The sequence below is a fragment of the Alosa pseudoharengus genome, unplaced genomic scaffold, assembly GCF_046254945.1.
Source record: "Alosa pseudoharengus isolate Yale_2024_CS ecotype anadromous, Long Island Sound unplaced genomic scaffold, YU_APseudo_1.1 YU_APseudo_1.1_scf_8, whole genome shotgun sequence".
NCBI lineage: Eukaryota > Metazoa > Chordata > Actinopteri > Clupeiformes > Clupeidae > Alosa > Alosa pseudoharengus.
Genome location: NW_027468870.1, coordinates 42,004,096 through 42,028,074, shown reverse-complemented (window position 1 = coordinate 42,028,074; position 23,979 = coordinate 42,004,096). Strand labels below are relative to the sequence as shown.

At 39.5% G+C, this 23,979-nt stretch overlaps 1 protein-coding gene across 1 annotated transcript in view; it reads right to left on the bottom strand.

Moving 5' to 3' along the window:
• unc79 (unc-79 homolog, NALCN channel complex subunit) overlaps positions 1 to 23,979 on the bottom strand; it is a 354,164-nt gene that overhangs the window by 106,113 nt on the left and 224,072 nt on the right. Inside the window, exons 26-32 of the mRNA XM_076275011.1 lie at positions 22,638 to 22,814; positions 22,037 to 22,105; positions 14,479 to 14,780; positions 13,938 to 14,120; positions 10,794 to 10,956; positions 10,348 to 10,497; positions 7,796 to 9,133 (exon numbers count right to left, since the gene is read on the bottom strand). Coding sequence (XP_076131126.1) covers positions 7,796 to 9,133; positions 10,348 to 10,497; positions 10,794 to 10,956; positions 13,938 to 14,120; positions 14,479 to 14,780; positions 22,037 to 22,105; positions 22,638 to 22,814 — 2,382 coding nt within the window. The remainder of the gene's footprint in view (positions 1 to 7,795; positions 9,134 to 10,347; positions 10,498 to 10,793; positions 10,957 to 13,937; positions 14,121 to 14,478; positions 14,781 to 22,036; positions 22,106 to 22,637; positions 22,815 to 23,979) is intronic.

Here is a 23,979-nt window from a genome sequence, read left to right as displayed (position 1 = left end):
AAACGCAATTTGCCACATAATTTCAACATGCTCCTGGCCTACTAATTAATGCCTATTGTACTTTATTTTTTGCAAAAAGAAAGAAATCCTTGATAAAATAACAAGTCATTCACATTATAGGCTACTTTACACACTGTTATGTCAGGGTGACTAACAAGCCTGTTCTGAAGACTCCCATTCATTTTGACTGCACGAGCGCGTCTTTTTCAGAGAGACAGCATTTTATAGCAGGCCATCGGACAAATATGACGCCTCGATATTAAAGAAACTCCGACTCCATTCATTCTGAAAGTCCACCGCACAACGTGCATGTTCACATTTTTAGTAACAACCGCCAAACTTGCTTGCTTGCCTTACACATCTAAGTTTTCCGACTATTTTTCGTAGGCCCTATACCTTCTTTTTTTTCGCTGGATGTTATTGAGTTTGTAGAAGTTTTAGCTCTTACGTTCTGAACATCTCGCACTGCCATCGCCCGATGTCATTTCTGAGTCATATCACTCTCTGTCTCTCTTTTAAATGCCTATTCCCTGAATGGTAGGCTACAATTATGTGTATTATATATAGGCTAATATCGAAACAAAATAACCCAGGCAGTCTCATCTAGGATATAACACAGGTTGAAGTCAACGTCAAGTTGGTTCTATTTAGGGAGGTGAATGTGTGTAAACATCTGTAGATGACTCAGAAATGACATCGGAAGACAAGGAGTGAATAGTGGCAAGAGGCAAGCCGAAGGCTGCTGACAAGGGCCCGACGCTATTGTAAAGCAATTTACAAAAGATTCACTTAACAAAAATGCTGATGTGGTACATGAAAATTTAGCTAAAAATGTGGAGAATGCAATGCAATCAAGCATTTTGGACGATAATATTGTCACAAGCTGGCAGAATAGGCAACAGGCCGATGTGCGTTTTATTTGGAGACTGTATTGCGAGACAGAGACTGAGTTTGCTGCTGATATTCTGGGGATAGGCTACAACATAGCCAATGTACGACTTTAGCCTTTTAATATATTTGCTGCATTAGATCAGTCTTTCTAGAACAGGCAAAGGCTTTCTAGCCTCACGTCAGCAGCGCTGCATCACCCATAGCCTACATTAAAACAACCAGCGGATGGTGGGCGGGTGTGGTTTCGAAAATTGGTCAAAAAACTTTGGTGCTGATGGATGGCTGATGGATGATAAGTTTTGCTATGCAGTTATGGTTGAAATAATAGCCCATCAGCGCATCTCTAGTGTGTGTGCCTCTCTCTCGCTCAGAGGGGAGGGAGAGGCTGAGGGTCGATCCAGCATGGATTCTAAACTCTGTGGTGGATAGGATCTACAATTAGGTGTTAACAATACTACTACGCTAGGTCGAAGTACTCCCAAGTGATATTGCGCCACACATTGTAGTTCTCCGGTTTATTCGCTTGGAAAATCGCCACGTTTCATGTTGCGTGGCCGTAGCATTTCTATCAACTACTAGTGCAACTGTATTTAAGTCGGGAAAACGTGGATGTTTTTGATTACTTCTACGCTTAGTTACCGTCAAAGCCCGCTAGCATAGCAACATGCTAACACAGTCCAGCCGCGCACCAGAGCGTTTGAGTGCAGGTACCGACACGGGAGAGGTATGACTCAACTCTTGAAAGTTAAGGTAAGAACATATATTACTACTGACATTGGGTGGCGTGTTCCTTTAAAGGAAAATTCCGGTATTTAGCACTTTGAGTCCCTTTTCTGGTTTGTTTTGGATGAACTAGAGTGGTGGACACCGAAATTTTGAAGATTGGTCCTGTCTCGACTTTTCTGACTCGTTTTGAATCGCCTTTGACTACTCAGAGTGGCTGCCAACAGGCATGCTCAAACATGTCCTAAAACAACCCTTAACGTTCGTTTTCGAAACTGTGCAACTGACCGAGTGGTTAGTGGTGTTCTTCTAACAGAAGCCTTAAAGGAAGCCAGGGCGACCGCTCAGTCATCAGTGCTCATTCTGCTTGACTTATTGGCTGCCTTTGACACGGTTAAATCACCGTATCCTTCTCTCTATACTCTCAAACATGGGAATCTCCGGCTATGCTCTCTCCTGGTTTGAATCCTACCTCACAGGACGCTCGTTTAACGTATCATGGCTTGGACATCTGTCCGCACCTCACTCTCTCACCACAGGGGTCCCCCAGGGCACAGTGCTGGGCCCCCTTCTCTTTGCTATCTACACCACCTCTTTGGGACAGATTATCCATTCGCATGGCTTCTCATACCACTGCTATGCCGACGACACACAGCTCTATCTGTCCTTTCCACCTGATGACCCCCTGGTCTCGGCACGGATCTCGGATTGCCTCTCAGACATATCTACATGGATGAAGGCACATCATCTCCAGCTAAACCTCTCAAAAACTGAACTGCTGGTCCTCCAGCGCTAAACCTACCATAAATCATGACATCGACATCAAAATTGACTCCCTGTCTTTTGCGCCTACCAGGACTGCAGGAAATGTAGGAGTCGTTCTTGACAACCAACTAACCTTCTCCGATCATGTTGCCTCGGTCGCCCGGTCATGCTGTTTCACACTTTACAACATACGGAAAATCAGGACTTACTTGACTCAAGATGCTACCCAACTCCTGGTACAGGCAATAGTCATCTCACGACTTGACTACTGTAACGCTCTCCTGATACTGTAGGTCTCCCAGCCTGCACAGTGAAACCCCTTCAGATGATTCAAAACGCAGCAGTGAGTCTGGTCTACAACCAACCCAAAAGGGCACATGTTACCCCGCTGCTCATCCAGCTACACTGGCTACCTATGGCTGCTCACATCAAATTCAAGTCTCTAACGCTTGCCTACAAAGTAGTCTCTGGTTCTGCTCCCACTTACTTGAATGTGCTCATACAGGCATATGCTACCTCCAGACTAGGGGTGAACGATTTTGGAAAAAAATCGAATTGCGATTTTTCTCACCAATATTGCGATTGCGATGCGATATGCGATTATTTTCAAGCTCTTTATCTTCTGTCTTATTCAACAAAGACAAGCAATATATTATTCTATAGTATGACTAACACAAAATTAGATAAGTTAAACATAAACTGTTCTTTCCTGGAGCCCAGGCCTATGTTATGATGGCATTAGGTCATTGAAAAAGATTGATGAATTACATATTTTTTATTTAACTACTTTAATCACATTAGTAGACCTATATTTGTTGAACTTCCAGCCTTGTAAACATTTAATGATTCTGATTCGTTTCTATTTCATGTAGATATGACCTTCTTTCGTTAGTTAACAAATAGGTCTACATGTAGTGGCACTGACACGGCTTCTCCTTGTCCTGTGCTCTCCATACACGCGCGCGCACACACACACACACACACACACACACACACACACACACACACACACAGACCCGCTCCTCTCCTCTGTAGGCTACTTGCACGTGAATCGGAACAAACTACTGTAGATTGTTGTAGCGCAAATAAATGCGGCCGAATGACCGTTCGGCTCGGTGTAAAGTAAAGGTTAGCATCATCAAGACCGCAGCGCAATACGCATGCATGCAAATTAACTAGTTTGTTCATATCACAACAAAGCCAATCGCGGAGACAAAACTCTTTAAACAGGCAAAGTTATCAGCAGTTAGCAGCATGTATGTAGCCTAGAGCCTTAGCTGGTAAGCTAATGTTAGAACAGCTGGGATAACATTATGCATCAATTCATTTACCTGTGAGATGAAATGTTTGTGCCGCCAACCCCCTTGGATATCGCAAATGCCCCCACTGTCACTGTACTCCAGTAAACAAAGTCCCCAGTGCACAGGTGAATGGCTGCTGTGCAGCCTAAACAGTCGTGGAGTTTTAATCGTCAGCTGGAGAAGTGAACGAAGTAGGCCTACCAGCCAGAGTAGCAGCACAGGGGAATTATGAACTAGAACCAGGGACATGGCAGGTTCGAGCAAAAGGTAATGAAGAGGTTTATTTTTAACCAAAGTAGCTCTACTGATCAGACCTTTCTTGACACTGTTAGCTGGTCCTCTTGTTTACGTTTTTTGCTTCTTCAGTGGTAGGTGGGAAGTCTGTGGCGCGTCTGCAAGCTAAATGCGTTTTGGTGACGTCACATATTACAAATCGCAGCCTTTGCGGTTTGAAAATCGTGTTTCATCATATCGCGATATTATCGCAAATGCAATAAATCGTTCAGCCCTACTCCAGACCATTGCGCTCCACAGACAAATGACATCTAGCTCATGCCAACCCAAACTTTTTTCATCTGTTGTTCCTCGTTGTTGGAACTCACTACCAGGTCTTTACTAGAGCAGGGACATCCCTCTCCATCTTCAAAAAAACCCTGAAGACCCAGCTCTTCAGAAAACATCTGCTCTCGTAGCACTACTTACAACTTAGGCGGGTCAATATAGGGTTCAACGTCAAAAAAATTGATACAAAAGGTTTTTTTATGGATTCTGGTACTGTTGGACATGCTAAATAACATACTAAAAATCTAGTAAATCTGACCTTGGGAAAGGGGTAATTTTCAAAATGGCCGCCAAAATGGCTGTCAACAGGTTAGAATGGCTATATCTCAATTACTATTCAGCCTACAGGGGTGAAATTGATATCAAATGATGGTCAAATTAAACAAGAATAGGATTTTAAATGTTAAAATTGAAAATGTTTCAATGCTCTACCTTTTTCAGCCATAAATTAAAATCAATGTGTTTTAATACAGAGCAAATGCAATACAGGATTATTAACCATCTCCATGCCATGGAGGAAGATAAGACATGTCTTAACTGGTGTTATATCTCATCTAGAGGTTATATGCTTTTAGAAAATATATGGTTTGGGGTGTTTAATCTGTTTTGCCTGGACAATATAGGCTAAAATGTATCCCCTTTACACTAGATTCGCCTATACAGAATAGAGGGCAATGCATTGTTCATGGCATGGAGGAAGATGGGACATGTCTTAACTGGTGTTATATCTCATCTGCAGGTTATAGGCTTTCTGAAAATATGTAGTTTAGGGTGTTTGATTTGTTTCCCCTGGACTGTACATACCAAAATGTATCTGCTTTACACTAGATTCACCAATACAGAATAGAGGGCAATGTATTGTGCATTCATGGAGGAAGATGGGACATGTTTTAAACGGTGTTAGATCTTATCTACAGATTATATGCTTTCAGAAAATATATATTTTAGGGTGTTTAATTTGTTTCCCCTGGACTTAACATGCCAACATATATCCCCTTTACACTAGATTTGCCTATACAGAATAGAGGGCATTGTATTGTGCATTCATGGAAGAAGATGGGACATGTTTTAAATGGTGCTAAATCTTATCTACAGATTATATGCTTTCAGAAAATATATATTTTAGTGTGTTTAATTTCTTTTTCCTGGACTGTACATGCCAACATATATCCCCTTTACACTAGATTCGCCAATACATTATAGAGGGCTTTGTATTGTGTATTCACGGAGGAAGATGGGACATGTTTTAAATTGTGCTATATTTTATCTACAGATTATATGCTTTCAGAAAATATATATTTTAGAGTGTTTAATTTGTTTTTCCTGGACTGTACATGCCAACATATATCCCCTTTACACTAGATTCGCCTATACAGAATAGAGGGCATTGTATTGTGCATTCATGGAGGAAGATGGGACATATTTTAAATGGTGTTATATCCTATCTACAGATTATATGCTTTCAGAAAATATATATTTTAGGGTGTTTAATTTGTTTTCCCTGGACTTAACATGCCAACATATATCCCCTTTACACTAGATTCGCCTATACATTATAGAGGGCATTGTATTGTGCATGCATGGAGGAATATAAGACATGTCTTAACTGGTGTTATATCTCATCTAGAGGTTATATGCTTTTAGAAAATATATGGTTTTGGGTGTTTAATCTGTTTTGCCTGGACAATATAGGCTAAAATGTATCCCCTTTACACTAAATTCGCCTATACAGAATAGAGGGCAATGCATTGTTCATGGCATGGAGGAAGATGGGACATGTTTTAAATGGTGCTATATCTTATCTACAGATTATATGCTTTCAGAAAATATATATTTTAGGGTGTTTCATTTGTTTTCCCTGGACTGTATATGCCAAAATGTATCGGCTTTACACTATATTTGCCTATACAGAATAGAGTATGTATTATGCTTGGTGTGGAGGAAGATGGAAATGTTATTTTGTTGATTAATGTTATATTTCATGTACAGGGTATATGCTTTTACAATATGTAGAGTAGAGTTTGCGAGTAAGTGGCTGTTTTATGACTTTAATGAACCATGACCCATGTACTGTATAGGCATGCATTGTATATTTGTGTAGATCAATAATTGTTGGCATCTATCATTAACGGGGAGCTAATTAAACTGAATCTTAAACTATACGCATAAGTAGATCAGAAATATTATTATATCATTATTCATCATCCTCTGACTCCTCTGAAAGGAACTTGTGTGGATTGTCACATTGTTCATTTTGACACGTTCCACAGGCAGCAGTGCAAGGTAATCCATATCTTCTACACGAACAGCGGAGTGTCTTGCAGAAATGCACACAATTAAGAACAGTTGACTGTCTCTGTACTTGGATCTAACATGAAAGAGTATTTGATTGAGGTTGATTCCATTCCATTCGGTAATCAGTATCTGAAAGCTAAACTGAGGGAGCGGTACGGGAATGACATATGTTTCACAGAAGGGAAAGGTTTTGAAGGCATGGTGACACTGAGAGAGAAAACATCATGCATCCTCAGGTCCTACTATAAGAACACTAAAAAAGGTGGAGATGAAGAGTCATCAGTGACCTCTTAATCTGATAAAACATGAAAAACACTTTCCTAGGCTGAATAATGCATCAGATATAGCCAAAATTAGCTTCCGGTGGCCATCTTGGACGCCATCTTGAAAATTCTAAGTCTTTGAAAATGATGATCTGATACTTTAGTGTGACATATATGATTCAGTGACCGCTAAATCTGATTAAACACGAAAAACACTTTCCTAGGCTGAAAAATGCATCAGATATAGCCAAAATTAGCTTCCGCTGGCCATCTTGGATGCCATCTTGAAAATGACAAGTCTTTGAAAATGATGAACTGATACTTTAGTCTGACGTATATGAATCAGCGACCTCTAAATCAGATTAAACACGAAAAACACTTTCCTAGGCTGATTAATGCTTCAGATATCCCAAATTAGCTTCTGGTGGCCATCTTGGACGCCATCTTGAAAATGACCCCTTTAGTGGGGTCAGATTTTACTAGATTTTTAATATGTTATTAAGTACATCTAAAGGTATCATAATCAGTTGAAAAACCTTTTGTATCAATTTTTTGGAACTTTGGTGTTTTTTTTCATATATTGACCCGCCTAACTAGTCTTGCTGCACCCTAACCCTAACCCTAATCCTAGCACTTACCATCTGACTAGAACTGACTCTTAATTATTTAAAAAAACAGCACTCACTGATGCACTTATTCTTAGTGTACTAGACCTTTTTAAATTCTCCTAGAATTGTTGGGAACATTGCTTTAAAAAGCTTCAACTGTTAACCATGTTGTTAGTCACTTTGGTTAAAAATGCATCAGCCAAATGTAATGTCATTTTTGAAGTTTGGCCCTTTTTATCAGCTTTGAACCTTGTGACTAGGACTAACCTTTTTGTTAGAATTCAGATATGTAATTACATCAGGTGCATCACACAGCAATGTGTTTTGCAAAAGCAAATGCCACTTGTGAATCATCTGTTTAAGACAACAACTTGAAACCTTCTGGTACCTGAGTCAGAGGCCTGTTCTCCCAACTTGTCCAGTGTGTTGAAAGAGATGTCCAGATATTCCCTCTGGATGGCACTGACAGCAATCTTTCTCTGCTTCCGTTGCCGAGGAACAATCTGGATTTTGAACTCTGCCTCATCATTGCCATCTTCCAGCCTCAGATCACTTTCCCCTTCATCTCCATTGTAATCATCATTGTCCTCAAACTCATTGTCCTCACTGAGTGGGTCTGAGGATTCTAGTGTGTTCACTGGGATGTTTAGGAAGATATTCCTTCCAGACGGGCTGGTGGTCAGACTCTTGTCGGGCCCCTGCTGAGTGTCATCCAAAGAGGTGTCAGGCACATGGGGAGCCTTCCTGAACAAATCCCGTTTCTGTTTTAAAGTCATAAGACTCTCTTGTGCTGCCAGCATGCTCTGAGGGAAATCTGAGAGCTCAATTGAACCCATGGGGCTGGCCAACGGAGAGCTCTTCAGACTTGTAGCCATAAGAGGGCCTGTGACTGGGCTGCTGGAGCTCTGGCTGCTACTTCCTGCTCTAGCTCTAGAGCAGTCCTCCACATTGAGCCAGACAGCAGTGGATAGATGTGCAGCCTCCGTGTTACTGGCTGTGAGGGAGACACACGGACTGACTCCTGTGGGCTTTGCGGTCTCAAACTCCTCATCACTCTCAACAATGCATAGTGGGGGCAGTGGCTCAAACACCAGCGAATCACTGTCAGACACTGAAAGAACAGAATTCTTTTCTGCTATGGAGGTACAGTCTGAAGAGAGATCAATGAGGTCAGGATCTTCTTTACCCTGTGAGGCCACTCTAGGGACAGTCAGAGGAGAATTCTCAAACTGACAGGATATTCCAGCCTTTTGCTGTCCATCATTCTGCTTATGCGGTGTCTGTGGCATCTCCTGTTTGTCTTCCAGTGTCTCTGTGCAGCTCAGTCTCAACTCTGGAATGATGGGCTGCAAATCAGAATGGGGAGATCCATGGCAGGCATCAAGGGCTTGGGGTTTGGTTTCTGCTTCCTCTTTGCCTGTCCAGAAGCTGCTGGAGGAGCCTTTTCTCTGATACCGCTGGCTCAGATGACATTGGCCCATAACTGTGGAGGAGGAGGAGAGTGACGAGTGGGTTGGTGCAGGGGGGGGTGGTACCTTTTGTAGATCACAGCGGTCAATACAGGATTTACGACGGTGCTCATCAAGATTGAAGAGGATGGAGTCAGTGTTGGCAATGTCCAGAGACTTTTGTTTATGCATGGCCTGCAGTCGTTTCTTTCTGCTACTTTCCTCACGAACACAGTGAAGAATAGTGTCTTCACGATACTCTGACAGCTCCATTTCACCTATAGTAAAGAGGGAGACAGGGTATGAATAAGAAGCTTAATCAGAGAAAAGCTTAGCATAGTTGAGCTGTCCATGGTGCAAATGAAGGAATGCATTGAGAACTGGCACTGAGAATACACTTTACACCCCCACCACCCAAACATATTTAAATCATACATCTATTACATCTATCACTTACTAATTTTCCGTAAAACTTAGTTAAAACATCTAACAGGCACTGACTTGGAAATCACAAACTTACAATAGGTGCTATCCTGTTCCCTGTTCCTTCAGGGTCAACATGGAAATTATCTCTATGGGTGTATACTGTACATCCATAGAGATGAAAAAGATCTCTAAGAAGGTCTAAGATCTCTAGAAGGGTAAAACAAAGACTGAAATATTTGGCCACAATTCCCAATGGAAGACACCAGGCAAGGAGCTGCACTGATGTTTGTCCTTCTTTATGCTTCTCTCATCTTCTCAAAGGAACTCTAGATATCATTCATAATGACCATTGATTCCTTGATTTCAGCACTGTGGTCAATACATGATTTTTTTTTTATTTCTGTAAAACCGTGTCAATTTCTGTAAAACCGTGGTTTACACACAACACTGCTAATAGACAGGACCTTACTGTATAGTTGGCAATACTAAAGCATACTCATTAGGGAAAACAGATTGTTAAATGTGTAAGTCTTTTGAAATTAGTCTCTCATTGTATTATTATTGCTTGGTTCTCAGTGAATGTATAGCTAAAACCACCAATCACCAACTTTCGTTCAATAAACTGCAAAGGTTGGCAAAGGGAACACAAAGGTACTTTTTTCCATTTAACTCTTTGCATTTGAACATAAACCGAATAGCAGGTTTGAAGAGTTTATTTCCGTACAAATGTTTTGATGATGTTGACTGTAAAGTTATAATTTTATTCTTTTGAATAAAAACCAGTTCCCCTCTGCAGTGTCATTGAAAGATAACCATAACCATATATCAAGCTCTATGGATTTGACTGACACATAGCTGGGTGTCCTCAGCACAGCAATGAAATGAGATAAGATGTCTGTACATAGAAGGAGCTTGTGAGAGAATGAGAATAGAGCCTTGAAGAACTCCACAAGAGACAAACTCACATAAAGAAATAAAAAAACACTTATAGGCTAACTAGAATGAAAATAAAGTGAGTGAATGTATGATTGGATACAAAAGTAACACCAAGATAAATCCAGCTTACTCTTTTGTGCACTAAGCTCCACTGGTTGGTACTTGACTGACTTATTGCCTCCTATCCGCTTCAAGCGAGCAAAGAAGGTCTGGGATTCCTTGTTGCAAGCTCCCGTTGGAGTGTCATGGACATCTGACTCATCAAATACACTATCCTCCTCTGTTACAAACAGAAAACATATACATGCATTGCATTACAGATCAAATGCATGTGGACAATGTGATATTCTTAGCATACTTTTACACAAAGCACTAAGAGGCCTTTTTTCTGGTATGAGTAAGCATGAGTGGGGAAGGGTTCTCACAGAGTGTAGCGTGAAAATAAGGCATGGATCACACTGGAAATAATGAAGCAGCAACAGCAAAACATAGTAATCGGTTTAAACAAAATTCCATCTTGTTGCAAAGTGATTTAGTTTGATATAAAGGATTGCCTTTTTTATTTTGAATCATTACCTTTCTCTTTCTCGCTGTAACGGCTGATGTTGGAATTGTCGCTGTACAGTGGTCCTGCAGTAGCATGCGGTCTGCAGCTGTGATACTGAGCATTGAGGGTATTGATAGTGATGTGGATCAGACAAAGCACCACTTTGCTCACATCCATCTCTCTGTAAGGATACTGGAAATATGATAGGTACAGGTGGGCAACCAAAGTTACCACAAGGTATGTGTAGTTTGTGAAGGAATATTAAACATACAGAAGTGTTGAAACATTTGAAATCAATCATGCTTTTTGTAGAAATTGACAAATGTTATTTCACACACTGACATTACGTGACAATGACTGAATTTAACTTTAAAAAGAAAAAGGCACAATTTCCGTCATTTATGAAACAAACGTATGACAAACGCAAAGCATGGCATTTATCAATTTGAATGTGAGCGATGGCTATGCTTAAATCTCATGTCAAGTCTCAACTCATGTACGCACATTTTTGAGGCAGCATATCACGGTGCAGCAGTAAATCGGTGGAGGATTGGAAAGTTGAATTCATGGAATATTTTGAATCTAAGACTTTTGCACATTTGCAGCCTACTTTCCATAATGTAGCCTGTTATGTTGACACATTTGAAGGCTTAGGATAGCCATATGTGGAGAGAATTACTTTCCCTTTGGAAAGCGCAAAAGTCATAAATATTTTTTTTTCAAGGGACAAATGGCAGGTGCATTCTCTCTGCAAAAAACAAAGTCTGTTACACTTAAATCGCTAATCGCTAAATCGCTTAAATCACTAGTTTCTCGGCTTTCTTGATGACACTTTTGTAGCCGTCATACTAACAAGGTCACTATGGTTATTTCCAGGTCAGAAATGTTTCTCTTTTGGACGTATTATGCACCTCCATGTCATAAACTCTAGGGGTGACGCCTCTAGAATTAAGCCCCGTCGTAAGATGATTCATGCGCTCAGATCTGCACTGGTTTCTATGTTTGGTTGATAAATGAGGGCCAATAGGAGTGTCAGCTCAAATAACACAAATTGAGTGTCAGATTTCTGTGTCCTAAACCATAAAGTTATTTAGGGGTTGAAGAAAGTCTCCAATAGTACCTTTCTCTGCCTTTGCAATGGGATGCTTCCCATCCCATGTCAGATTTGGTTCATCTATAATTGTGGCAAAATTGAGTGAAATACAACCCCAAATCAGAAAAAGTTGGGACTTTGTGTAAAATGCAAATAAAAACATAACGTGAATTAACAAATGCAAATCTCGTAAACAAACATTTAGCTGCAAAAAATATATTGAAAATGACAAATTTGACTATTTCATGGAAAATATATGTTCATTTTGAATTTGATGCCAGCAACAGGTTTCAAAAAACGTTGGAACAGGGACATGTTTACCACTGTGCTGCTTCATCTCTTCATTTAAAGGAGAAATCCGGCAAGTTTTCACATAGATCTGTTTCTCGAGGTCACCGGCTACTGTTAGTAAATGTATCAATATAGATTTTTTTTTTCTGGCACACCTGCACAGCCCTTGTGGCACACAGTTTGGAAAAAAATTAAGTTTCTTTTATTTTATTATTTTTGCCAGGTGCATGTACCACCCTGCATGTACCACCCTTACCATTTCCACACTGGATGGGAAGTGTGTTGAAAATGTTTCATCTTATAAATAACTTGGTCTGTGGATTGATGAAAAGCTTACCTTTAAAGTTCATATTGATAAGTTAGTGAGAAAGCTGAGAGTAAAGCTCGGCTTTTATTTTAGAAATAAATCCTGTTTTACTCTCCAAGCTAGGGGGAAACTGATCAGTGCCACTTTCCTACAAGTCTTGGACTATTGGGATGTTATTTATATGCATGCTGCCTCTACCACACTGCACACACTTGACACAGTCTACCATGGTGCACTACGGTTCATTACTAATGCCAAGTCACGCACTCATCACTGTTGTCTTTATGAGATGACTGGTTTTAGCTCTTTAGGTCTGCGTAGATGGTTCCACTGGCACATTTTTATTTATAAAGCTATTAACGGTAAGCTATCTTACTAGTCTGTTGACTTGGAATCATTCCATTTACAATCTCCGCTCTGTTAACACTGGCTCTAAATATCCACAACAACTGAATTTGGTAAGACTGCTTTTAGCTATGCTGCTCCTTGGTGTTGGAATTTGCTCCAAAAAGTTTTGAAGCTTTCTGTTTTTATCCCACTTGAACATTTTAAACAGTTACTTAAACGATCCAAATTTGAACAGTGCACATGTTTCCAATGGCCCCTTTATGTGATTCTTATATTGTTTTTACATGTACTGTAAATCTGTTTTGTTTGTTGTGTCACTGGTTTGTGTCGCTGTTTTTTTGGTCTGTCTAGTCCTCATGTCTTTCTTCTATGTTATTCTGTCCTTATTAGTCTGTCTGGTCATCAATGTTTCTGTGTAACTTGTATCTGTTGCCCCAGGGCTCCTTTGTAAAAGAGATCTGAATATCTCAATGGGACATCACCTGGTAAAATAAAGGATGGATAAATAAATAAATAAATAAATAAATAAATGTTTCAAAAGAGTTTCTTATTCAATAAGAATAACAGTAGTTTAATTAATCATGGGTGTGTTTTGGGCATAACATGCAATAAACCAACCCCATCCCTTTAAGATCCTTACGTATGCATCCTATTCAATGGAACAGGAAGTAAAGGCATGTAAAGGTAGTTATACTGTCCTCAACCTGCTTAGGCTCTCAACCATCAATAACCATCTCAACCATTCATGTAAACTTTATAACACAACTTTATTCAATATAATAAATAATACAAGTATAAGTATAAGCATACTCTTTTGATGAGGGAAATTTGGTCTCTGCATTTATCCCATTTATCCCAATCCGTGAATTAGTGAAACACACTCATCACACAGTGAAGCACACACTAATCCCTGCCTGCAACAACAGCGGTGCTCGGGGAGCAGTGAGGGGTTAGGTGCCTTGCTCAAGAGCACTTCAGCCGTGCCTACTGGTCGGGGTTCGAACCGGTAACCCTCCGGTTAGTCCGAAACGCTAACCAGTAGGCCACGTCTGCCCCCAAGTGGCAAAGTCTGTAAATATCTCACAGTAACTAAGTCACTCTGACTTACACATGCTTACATAAAGATTTGATTACCTTGTAGAGAATTACAAGAAGAGCTTTCAGCCACATCTGCCTGATATGGGGCTTCAAGGGCCAGAGCGAACAGCGGGGTGGTTGCTGGAAGCAATGCCTAAGTTGTGGGCATGTGCAGTACTTTAGCACCTGCACCACTAAGGGAAGCAGCTGTTTTCCTAAATTAATATTGTAGTCCATCACCTGAGGGAAAGCAATTGGTGCAAAATGAACATGATTACATGTCTTATGGAATTATTGCAGGAATATACAAATACCAAGTCATTTTCAGAGTGTGTTATGAGATTGCCTGATCCTCAACAAGGAAAAGGGCTGGAATCCCAGCAGGATGACCAATAAAACAGTTTACAGTGAAAAAGAGTTGTTCCCTCTAGTGTTTACTAGACTTTACAACTTTGCAGACCATTTATGCAGAAAAAAGCATACACACTAAAAGAAAGGGAAAAAGTGGAAAAGCATGAACATCCCCTTTGATGTTTTTAATGACTTTTATGAGTAACTTCCCAATTATCGCCTGTTCCTTTATTATGAAATTCTTTACCTGTGCAATGCCAGCAATGAAGGCATTAAAGCAAGTGGACGTGCGCATCTTTTGAGGAGCAATCATAAAGCAGCCCTCCTGCTGGTCATAACCCAGCAGCACATACAAGTGGCGCTTGACCGTATTGAATGCCTTGGCGCTGCTTATATCTGCCTCAGCGCTACTCTGGTCTTTAGCCATGAACTTCATCAGCACCATGATTAGATGGTGAACTGTTTGGTGGTCTATCCCTGCATCCTCTGGAAGCAGGTCTCTGATGATGGAGTCATCCTCTAGGGGGGCACTCTGGCTTGGGAGGTGGTCTGTAGAGAGTTTAATTGAAGAGAAAGGAGGTAATATTCAGATATGGAGAGAAAATATGTGGGAGAAAATGTATAACTAACCTTTGACAGCATTTCTGTTTCAAACATTGCATTGTGAGTGCAATAGCTAATTATGCCAGTACCAAATTTGAAATTATCAGCAGCAACTTTTAATGAGTTATCATCAATCTTCCACTTCATCACTTTGACATGATCAATCACAGGGGCACTCAAATATTAGTCTTCAAGGTCCAACTTCCAATTTTTCACTGAGTTGAAGGTCCAGAAAAAGGCAGTTCAATCAAGCAAATACTCAAGCAAGTACAGAATTACAAAAAAAAGTGATTTGGTGAAAAGGTGTAGCATGGGAGATAGAAGTACATGTTTAATTTTGCAGTGGGTTGCCTCTTAGAGCATTGCTTGACCTGTTCAGTTTCACATTTGCATCTGTGGAGATCATTTCATTATAAACTAAGCTGATGTTTTGTTCTTCACTCATGGAGTATGCATGTGTATTTCTACTCTTTCAGCTTGAATGTCTAGCCTACATCTGAACTAACTTGCAGTCACTGATGGCAATGATCGGTTGATATACTGACTCAAGGGCCTTTAGCGTGGCTGGCCTCAAACTCTGGAACTCCCTCCCACTTGCACTACGTCAAAGCACTTCCCTGTCCACCTTTAAATCCATGTTAAAAACTCACCTTTTCACTCTTGCTTTTCCTTCCTACTCATAACCTTGCCTCCTCCATCCCACTTGCTCCTCTATTACTGTTTTATTTTATTTTTATACTTTTGTTGGCAATGTCTGTCCCATGCTGAATGTTTAGTGTGTTTTACTAAGTGTACTGTTTATTTGTACTGTCCCAGTATATGTTGCTTTTATGTCTATGTTCTCTTGTATACTGTCTCTGTTTGATGTTTTTATGCTACTCTTATGTCTATATCCTTTTCTCTTATTGTACAGTGTCCTTGGGTGACTTGAAAGGCGCTTTAAATAAAATGTATTATTATCAAGTGTAGACTGTAATGTTAAAATCTTTCCCAGACAAAGGTCAACACAGTTTGTTTATATTTAAATTTACTATGTGTGAAAAATGACTAAATGACTAAGCACCTCTAAGCAGTGTGAAAAAGAAATCAATGGATTACTGCTGAAAGTAGTAATCACACTGATTAACTTGCTTCTGTTACTTTTTGTTTATAAGATTGAGGGCCGGATGTACAGTGAAAGCGCTAATACCGAGTTTTTCTATGTGCAGAAAGCGAACACTGCTTTGCCATATTGCGTGGAATTTACTTAGCTGTCACTTCATTACGTAAACAGCGTTCATCACCTCCCGCCCCCGCCCCCTCTAAAACGCTAATTGCGTACCCACAGCTGAACCATAAGCACAGTTGAATAGAGTTAACCAATTGCGACATTAAAAAAGAGTCAAGTTTGGCGATCATACATAATAACTAGAAAATGTAATTCCGAGGAATTACCAGTACATGAAAATGCAAAACAAACATTAACATAAATTGCAAAACAAAGTTTTATTTGGAAACAGCTGTGGGCAGAGGAAACAGTTGGCGGGAGTCATAGTTGATGACACCTGACAGTTGGAATGGCTGAACAGTTAAATAGTTGAGTAGTTTAAATAGTTCAATTATTTAATAGTGAATTATTGTAGTGAGGACTATTATTTTGAAACCGTTGTGGGCAGAGGAAACAATTGGCAGGAGTCATAGGTGATGACAACTGACAGTTGGAATGGCTAAATTGTTGAATTATTTATTTGTGAATTATTGTAGTGAGGATTTTTATTTTGAAACAGTTGTGGGCAGAGAAAACAGTTGAACAGGATCTGTAGTCTTAAGAGAGCCAGATTGTATGTTTTAAAGGAAAATTCCAGTACTTAGCACTTTGAGTCCCTTTTCTGGTTTGTTTTGGATGAACTAGAGTGGTGGACACCGAAATGTTGACGATTGGTCCTGTCTCGACTTTTCTGATTCGTTTTGAATCGCCTTGGACTGCTTCAGAGTGGCTGCTACAGGCATGCACAAACATGTCCTTAAAACAACCCTTAACATTCGTTTTCAAAACTGTGCAACTCACCGAGTGGTTAGTGGTGTTCGTTCCAAAACAAGTAGCATAGCGAAATACAGTTTCTGTCGTGTTTTATTTGGCATTTTGTAGAATCCCATTGATTTCTGTTGGAAGACTCATTGCACGTTGATATTACTGCGCCACCGTCTATGCTTCAGGCTCAACTTTTGAGCAGAAGTTTATACGTGGTTGTGAGGTGTCTGAAAAAATAGCTCCACAATAGCAAATAAGACGGCTGGAAATCATACATTGCGCCGATATATTTGATTTTAATAATCAACGAACACCACTAATCGGTGAGTTGCACAGTTTTGAAAATGAACGTTAAGGGTTGTTTTAAGGACATGTTTGTGCATGCCTGTAGGCAGCCACTCTGAAGCAGTAAAGGCGATTCAAAACGAGTCAGAAAAGTCGAGACAGGACCAATCGTCAAAATTTCGATGTCCACCACTCTAGTTCATCCAAAACAAACCAGAAAAGGGACTCAAAGTGCTAAATACCAGAATTTTCCTGACAGATAAATTTAGTAATCAATGTAAAAATGTGATTTAGAATGTTGTCATAGCTCCTACTGGAACAAGTTATTTTTTGCGGAAATACAAAGCCTACATGTGCACTAGTGTAGGACCTAATAACAACAGACACAATTGTTTGAATTCATTTGGTTCATATGCATAAACAATTTATTTCTATATGAATCATTCAAAAAGTTGTACATTATTGAATTTGTATATTAATGATTCATAAATAGGCTACATATCAGTCAGTCTACATGGCTAATAGTTGGTCTGTTTCATTATGGTCTGTGCAGTGGAATAACTTAATGACTGACCATAATGACACATAAAGTGTTTGTAATCACTATGAGTATGTATCCTTTTCACTGCATAAATTACTGATTTAAAGGGACACCAGGCAAGCCTGATGCTTTTTCTCTACTAAACTCCCCCTCGCTCGGTCTGAAGCTCTTTTCCTTTTCTTTGCATCTTCCGTGAAGGGTTTTCGCTGCTTCTTCACCGGCTCTGCCATTATACACACATTTGCAACAATCGCTAGCGTTTCGTTAGCCTGCCTCTGTGCTGTGGATGCAGGATGTAAACTGATCCTGCTTCGGTCGGCGGGTACGATACACTGAACTTGCAAGCGGGATATTCTTCCTACAGGCAATGGGGCGGGCTAGAGAGTCTTCATTCACCCTGTAACGAGTCATTTAATCATATACCGATTTACGAAGATGAGTAATTAACACGAAAACGTTACCTGGTGTCCCTTTAAAAATAGATTTTTATTGCAACCAGGACGATCCTTGGTTGGAAGCAATGTGAGTAAAATCGCCAAAATAGCCTAGTGAGTCTTTTACAATCTAGCAAACCAAAGTTTATTATGTTCCTTTCTTTGGGCTGATTTCTGAAATTGTGTTTCTGAACATCTCTAGCATGAGTTAAGAGTAAGAGTTACCTTTGATTCGATACTGGAGGCAAGCCTACATGTGTGTGAAGTGCTAATGTAATATCTTAGAGATAAGTCTCTTAGCCTGACGTAGCCATACTCAATTCTAGTCAGAATATGAGTCTGATACTGGTCCATTGGGACGTAATTATAGGGCGTGTTTCAACCAATACAGGGGGGGAATGTCTCTGCACTCAATTGGATAGACCTAAACAATCAGAGCAACGAAATAGCTTATGTGTAGGAAGAACACACAAACCATCCTTCTTCTCCACAAATGTCTTAACATTGTTTTCTGGTCTTTTATAAAAGTTATTGTGCCGTCAATATCTCCTACAACACTCATTAGCGAAATCTAAGAGATACGTAGGGTAGGCTATTAGGAAAAAAACTGATAGCCTACAGTATATCCCCTCCGTTTTTAAAAATAATTCTGTTGAACAAACATGTTATAAACAGCTGGGAAAGGCTGTCTCAAATCCCTCAAACAGGTGGTCAATCAGAGATTTCAAACGAACGAGGGAACAACATGTCACAATGCAACACACTGTTTTCCCTTGATGAAAGTGAAACCATGAGTTTTCCCACATCTCAACTTTAGCCAAAGTTTTCAAAAATCATCGTTTTCAGGGATAAAACCTCAATAAATAATATGCATTTTCCATATGGGGTCTTAAAAGCCATGTCTCCTTCTAGTCACAGCGTTTTTATTGCAAACATAGGCCTAATCTAAGCGTGCTCAGATGACGTGATAGACGAGGCGCTGTTGCTCACCTGTCCATGATCGTAAAGCCCGATTTGATTGGTCCGCCAGATCTAGGGTGAGCATAGTTGCTCCACAACGGAACAATGCCAGACCGAACTTCCCGACCTCAAATGTTGTGGGCGGGACTAAGTTCGGCTGGCACCCAGGCTAAAAGTCTCTAGCTTACATTTTCCACCGCGAAAAACGTCATAGCCTACACTCAGTTTGTGCCGATACCTTAAGAAATATTTGAAGCTATAGCCTATGCATTGTGTTTAAGATCTTCCGAGTTGTTTGGGGACAACATTTTAGAAATAGGCAATATTTTGATTTATTACGAAACTAGAAGAGTCACTTCTCCCATTCCATAACCTAACGTTATGCATAGGCTACACAGTTTTGTTTACCTTCTTCCCAACTCAGGATGACTTTCTTCTTGTAATCCCTGACCTAAACCAAATTTTTCTGCCCTTAAAAGATTGATAGTTTCGATGTTGGCATTACTTTTGTCGCCACTTTGATCATTCATGAGATAAGATTCTCTTGTTCCGCATGTGTGTTTGCCGACAGGGCGACGCCATGTTGAATTAACTTTGTGCGTGTTCAGTTGATGTGGGCGGTGTTCAATTATATTGACAGGAAAAAACAACCAATCACAAAGAAAAGCTTATTACTCTTTGAATTATGATTGGCTATATTGCAGTAAGACTTATTTTGCTTTGTAGAGGTATATTTTGTCATCATAACAACTGCGACGCCATCATTCCTGGAGGAATGATATTTGAACGGTCTGTCAACAAAGGGTTAATGGCCATATTGTGATAATCGCCAATGTTAAGTCTATGGGGAAATGTTTAATAGTTTTTAATTAATAGTTTAAAAAGTAAAAAAGTTACAAAGATGAAAAATACAAAGCACCCATGTCCTAAGTAAGACCTACACAACACAGTTTGAATGAAGTTTCTACGTTAAGCGGTTGAAGCTGCATTAATCGTTAAGGTTAAGGTTGAGTTAAGTTTGCTTTTGACATCGTACAATGAAGAAAAACGATTATTCAGCTGTCTCTACGAGTTTCTCTAATTGACGCATTTAACTGCAATTTGGATTACACCTGCTTTTAACAGGCGCAAGTTTTTTTTTCCGCAAAACAGACATGCGTTTTCATACATGGCGGAATGCCCAATTGGTATTAGCACTTCTCCCCTGTGTTTGCACAATACTCCCACTTTCCCATGCCCCTCCTATGAATGCATATGCTGTGTATACTGTACACTGCAAACAATAAAATCTAACCAAGTGTTATTAATGTTATTTTATGAGGAAGTCTCATTATACTGAAAGCAATAGCAAATAGATTTTTTGATCTTGATACAGGGGTGCCAATAATTGAGGTCACTGTATGTAAATTCATTCATTCAAATTATCTTTGAGGATGGTTCTCCTTTAGCTTCACTACAATAAAATCTAATCAAGTGTTTTTGTATAGATATAGTATCTTATATAGGGCTGTCAATCGATTAAAACATTTAATCAAATTAATTACATACTCTGTGATTAATTAATCTAAATTAATTGCATATATAATTTTTGCTGTTAAAGCAACACCAAAGCACTTTTCCTCTGTCACACGCACGTTATTTGATTTTCCAGCACCTGCTTTGCAAAAAAACGATGTCCACAGACAAGGTAGAGTATGTTGCATGATTTTATGAAAGTATGATGTATTGCGACATCAGATGCAAGTCAAATTTGTAGTTTCTTATGTCTTATTCCATCGATCTACAGATCCGCTACCCGATCTAGCAAACTTGCATAGTGCGGTTATAGCCGATAGAGGGTCGCAAAGCGAATGCAGAAGTGCCGTTCACCCTGTTACGAGTTGATGAACCACTTAAACGATTTTGGAAACATTATTTTAAGGTACAAAAAACTCTTTGGTGTTGCTTTAAAGTATTTTATATATTTAAATTCAAATGAATCACTGAATAATCAGCATTAGTGACATTAAAGTTCAAAAACTCTTTTATTATTATTTTCACTGTTCAAATAATTGCCATAATAATCTATGATATGACCTAATATGTGCTTGGGGTTTTTTTCACATACAAGGCATTTCAGGCCACAGACATAACCCAGGGGACACAATGAAAATAAACACTCCCCTCAATGTCAACACTATTTTTTTGCATTGATGTGCGACTTTAGAGTTGACAAACTCCAGTGATATGCAAATTCCTTTGCTTTATTTTAATCAAGACTTTAATTTTATCAACACCATCAGGCCGTTTTTTAAAAGTAAATGTTCAATGATCTAGGCAGCACATTTTCTTCTCTTTCCTTCATTTTACAGGCTAATGGTTACTGACTAGAACGGCTCGGGCTCAAAGGTCCTACGGAATCGATTAATCTGCGTTATTTTTTTTTAATCAGTTATTTTTTCTCAAATTAATGAATCGAAATGAATCAGTTATTTTGACAGCCCTAATCTTATATTAATATCAAAAATCTATTTGGTATCGTTTTAAGTACAAAGACACTTACCTAGTACTCTCTCAAAAGATCACTTTGACTTAATTTAAGAAGACTTATTTTAAGGAGTCTTATCCAGAGACATTTGCTTAACGCACTGGCAGACAAATTTGCTCGTTTTCAGTCAAAATATGATATACTGAAAACAATACCAATTCGATTTTTTGATCCTGATATAAGATTAATAACACTTGGTTAGATTGTATTAGATTAGATAAGCAGTTTTTGCAGTGATGATGAATGACCCTCATCTGATACACCCACCCAAACACACACACACACACACACACACACACACACACAGATACATTCAATGTGCACATTGTGAAATGTCACAAAGAGCTGGCGAACTGTCTGCCTTGACCAGTGTCTGGATGAGATGTGTGCGGTAGGACTATTTATAGTAGGGCATTATTTCTAAATCGTGTAGTGTATATTTACCTGGTACAACTTTCTCTAGCATATCTCCCAGTGTGGGTGCTGAGTGTTCTTGCCTGGTAAGCCTAAAAGCTAGAAACAACACACAGACATATATTAACATTCTGAGTGATTAGGCTCTGCAATTTCAAAGTTTGAATAAATCATACAATACATCATCCACCCTGATATTTCATTAGTTAAAGTAGCATGAAATCAGGTCACTGTGATTTTGGTCACTGTGTGACACTACACGTTTCAGTTGGTCATGTGTATACATTATATTGTATGTTTGAATTGCTCACACTAACATGACCAAAATCTGCTCTCAAGGCTAGAATCCACCTGAATCTAGGCTAAAATTGGACAATGACAGCACAGGTATCTGTTATTATTTTGCTAACATGAAATCTTCCTAATTTCTTTAATTAAGGCATTACCAAAAGATGATTTTTGTATTCTTGTTTTAGTCAACTTTAGCATGTGTATGTATGGGGTATGTAAACTTATGAGCATCTTGGTATAAGATGAAAAACACTTGGTTAGGTTTTATTAGATAAGCAGTTTGTGCAGAGTGGTTCTCAGTAAAGTTACAGATAGCATGATTATAAAAATCTTTACTCACACAATCTGTTGCACAGGGTTTCTGGGAGAGAGAAGGCTCGCTTGGACTCCCCTCCTTTGATACTGTCACGAAGTGACCGCACACTCTTCTGCTGGTTACGAGCAAAACGTGCCCGTCTTATCTTCCACATAGCCGCATCACTTAAATTGGCCAAATTTGTGCGGACAGATGTGATGGCTGTCAAGTGGAAAGCAAGAGGTAAGTAGTGGTGAGTCAGGGTGTAACCATGTTGTCTAATTTTTTTTTCCATTCCCCCCCCCCCCCCAATTTATTTAAAAAAGTGAATCTTTCATATATTCTAGATTCATTACATATACTGTAGAAGGGTGGGAATTTCACGGCGGGCACGACAGCCATGGCCGTCGTTACCCCTTGCGTTGGTCGTCATACCCCTTTGAAAATCGGATGTTCACAGGCCACTGTGGCCTTGGTGCCCCCTTCTTTCAATATTCTGCTTTGCGTCCGACTAATTAAGTCAAAATAAGCTTAGCATTCACAGCGCATTCAGCGCATTCATTTAGTCTTTTACGCAGTGGAGAAAGTGAAAGTGCCTCAAAATTCACCCATTCTTTGCTGAACTACTTGCAAAGTAGCCTACTCATCACACAGACATCACATGTATCACATCACGCTAAAGAGTTTTTTCTCAGCTTTTAAACGATGTTAGCCGCTAGTTGTTGTGGTAAACGGTTCACGAGAAAAGTCACTTTAATTTAATCATATTACATTCTGCGCCCATCTCCCTATCCATTCATCTCGGTGGAATACTTCACAAACTTTTCCCTCAACACATGATAAACCAAGAACCAAGAACCAAGGTCTGAAACTTCTCAGGTTAATAGATATTATAATTATGATGATATCCAGAAACCCAATGGGCCTGCCTGGTAGAGCGCCACCACCTGGCCAAAGCAGGAAAATGTGCCAGAAAATAAAATGCAAAAACAAATAGCACACGCATCAAATATGTACATTTCACAAATGCACCATGTTGGTGCTTTGTTGGATTCCGAAATGTCACGGGTTGTGGCCCGCAGGTGCTCGGGCCCGCCATTGCCGCTTGCGGCTATATTTATTATTATTTTTTTTTTTATTATTATTATTATTATTATTATTATTATTATTATTATTATAGGGCTGCTTCTATATGGTTTCTTATAAACCATATTTCCACATTTCCCTCACGGGATCAAAAGAGTATATATATATAAGTATAAGTATATACTCTTTTGATCCTGTGAGGGAAATTTGGTCTCTGCATTTATCCCAATCCGTGAATTAGTGAAACACACTCAGCACACAGTGAACACACAGTGAAGTGAAGCACCGTTACGGCCCTAGT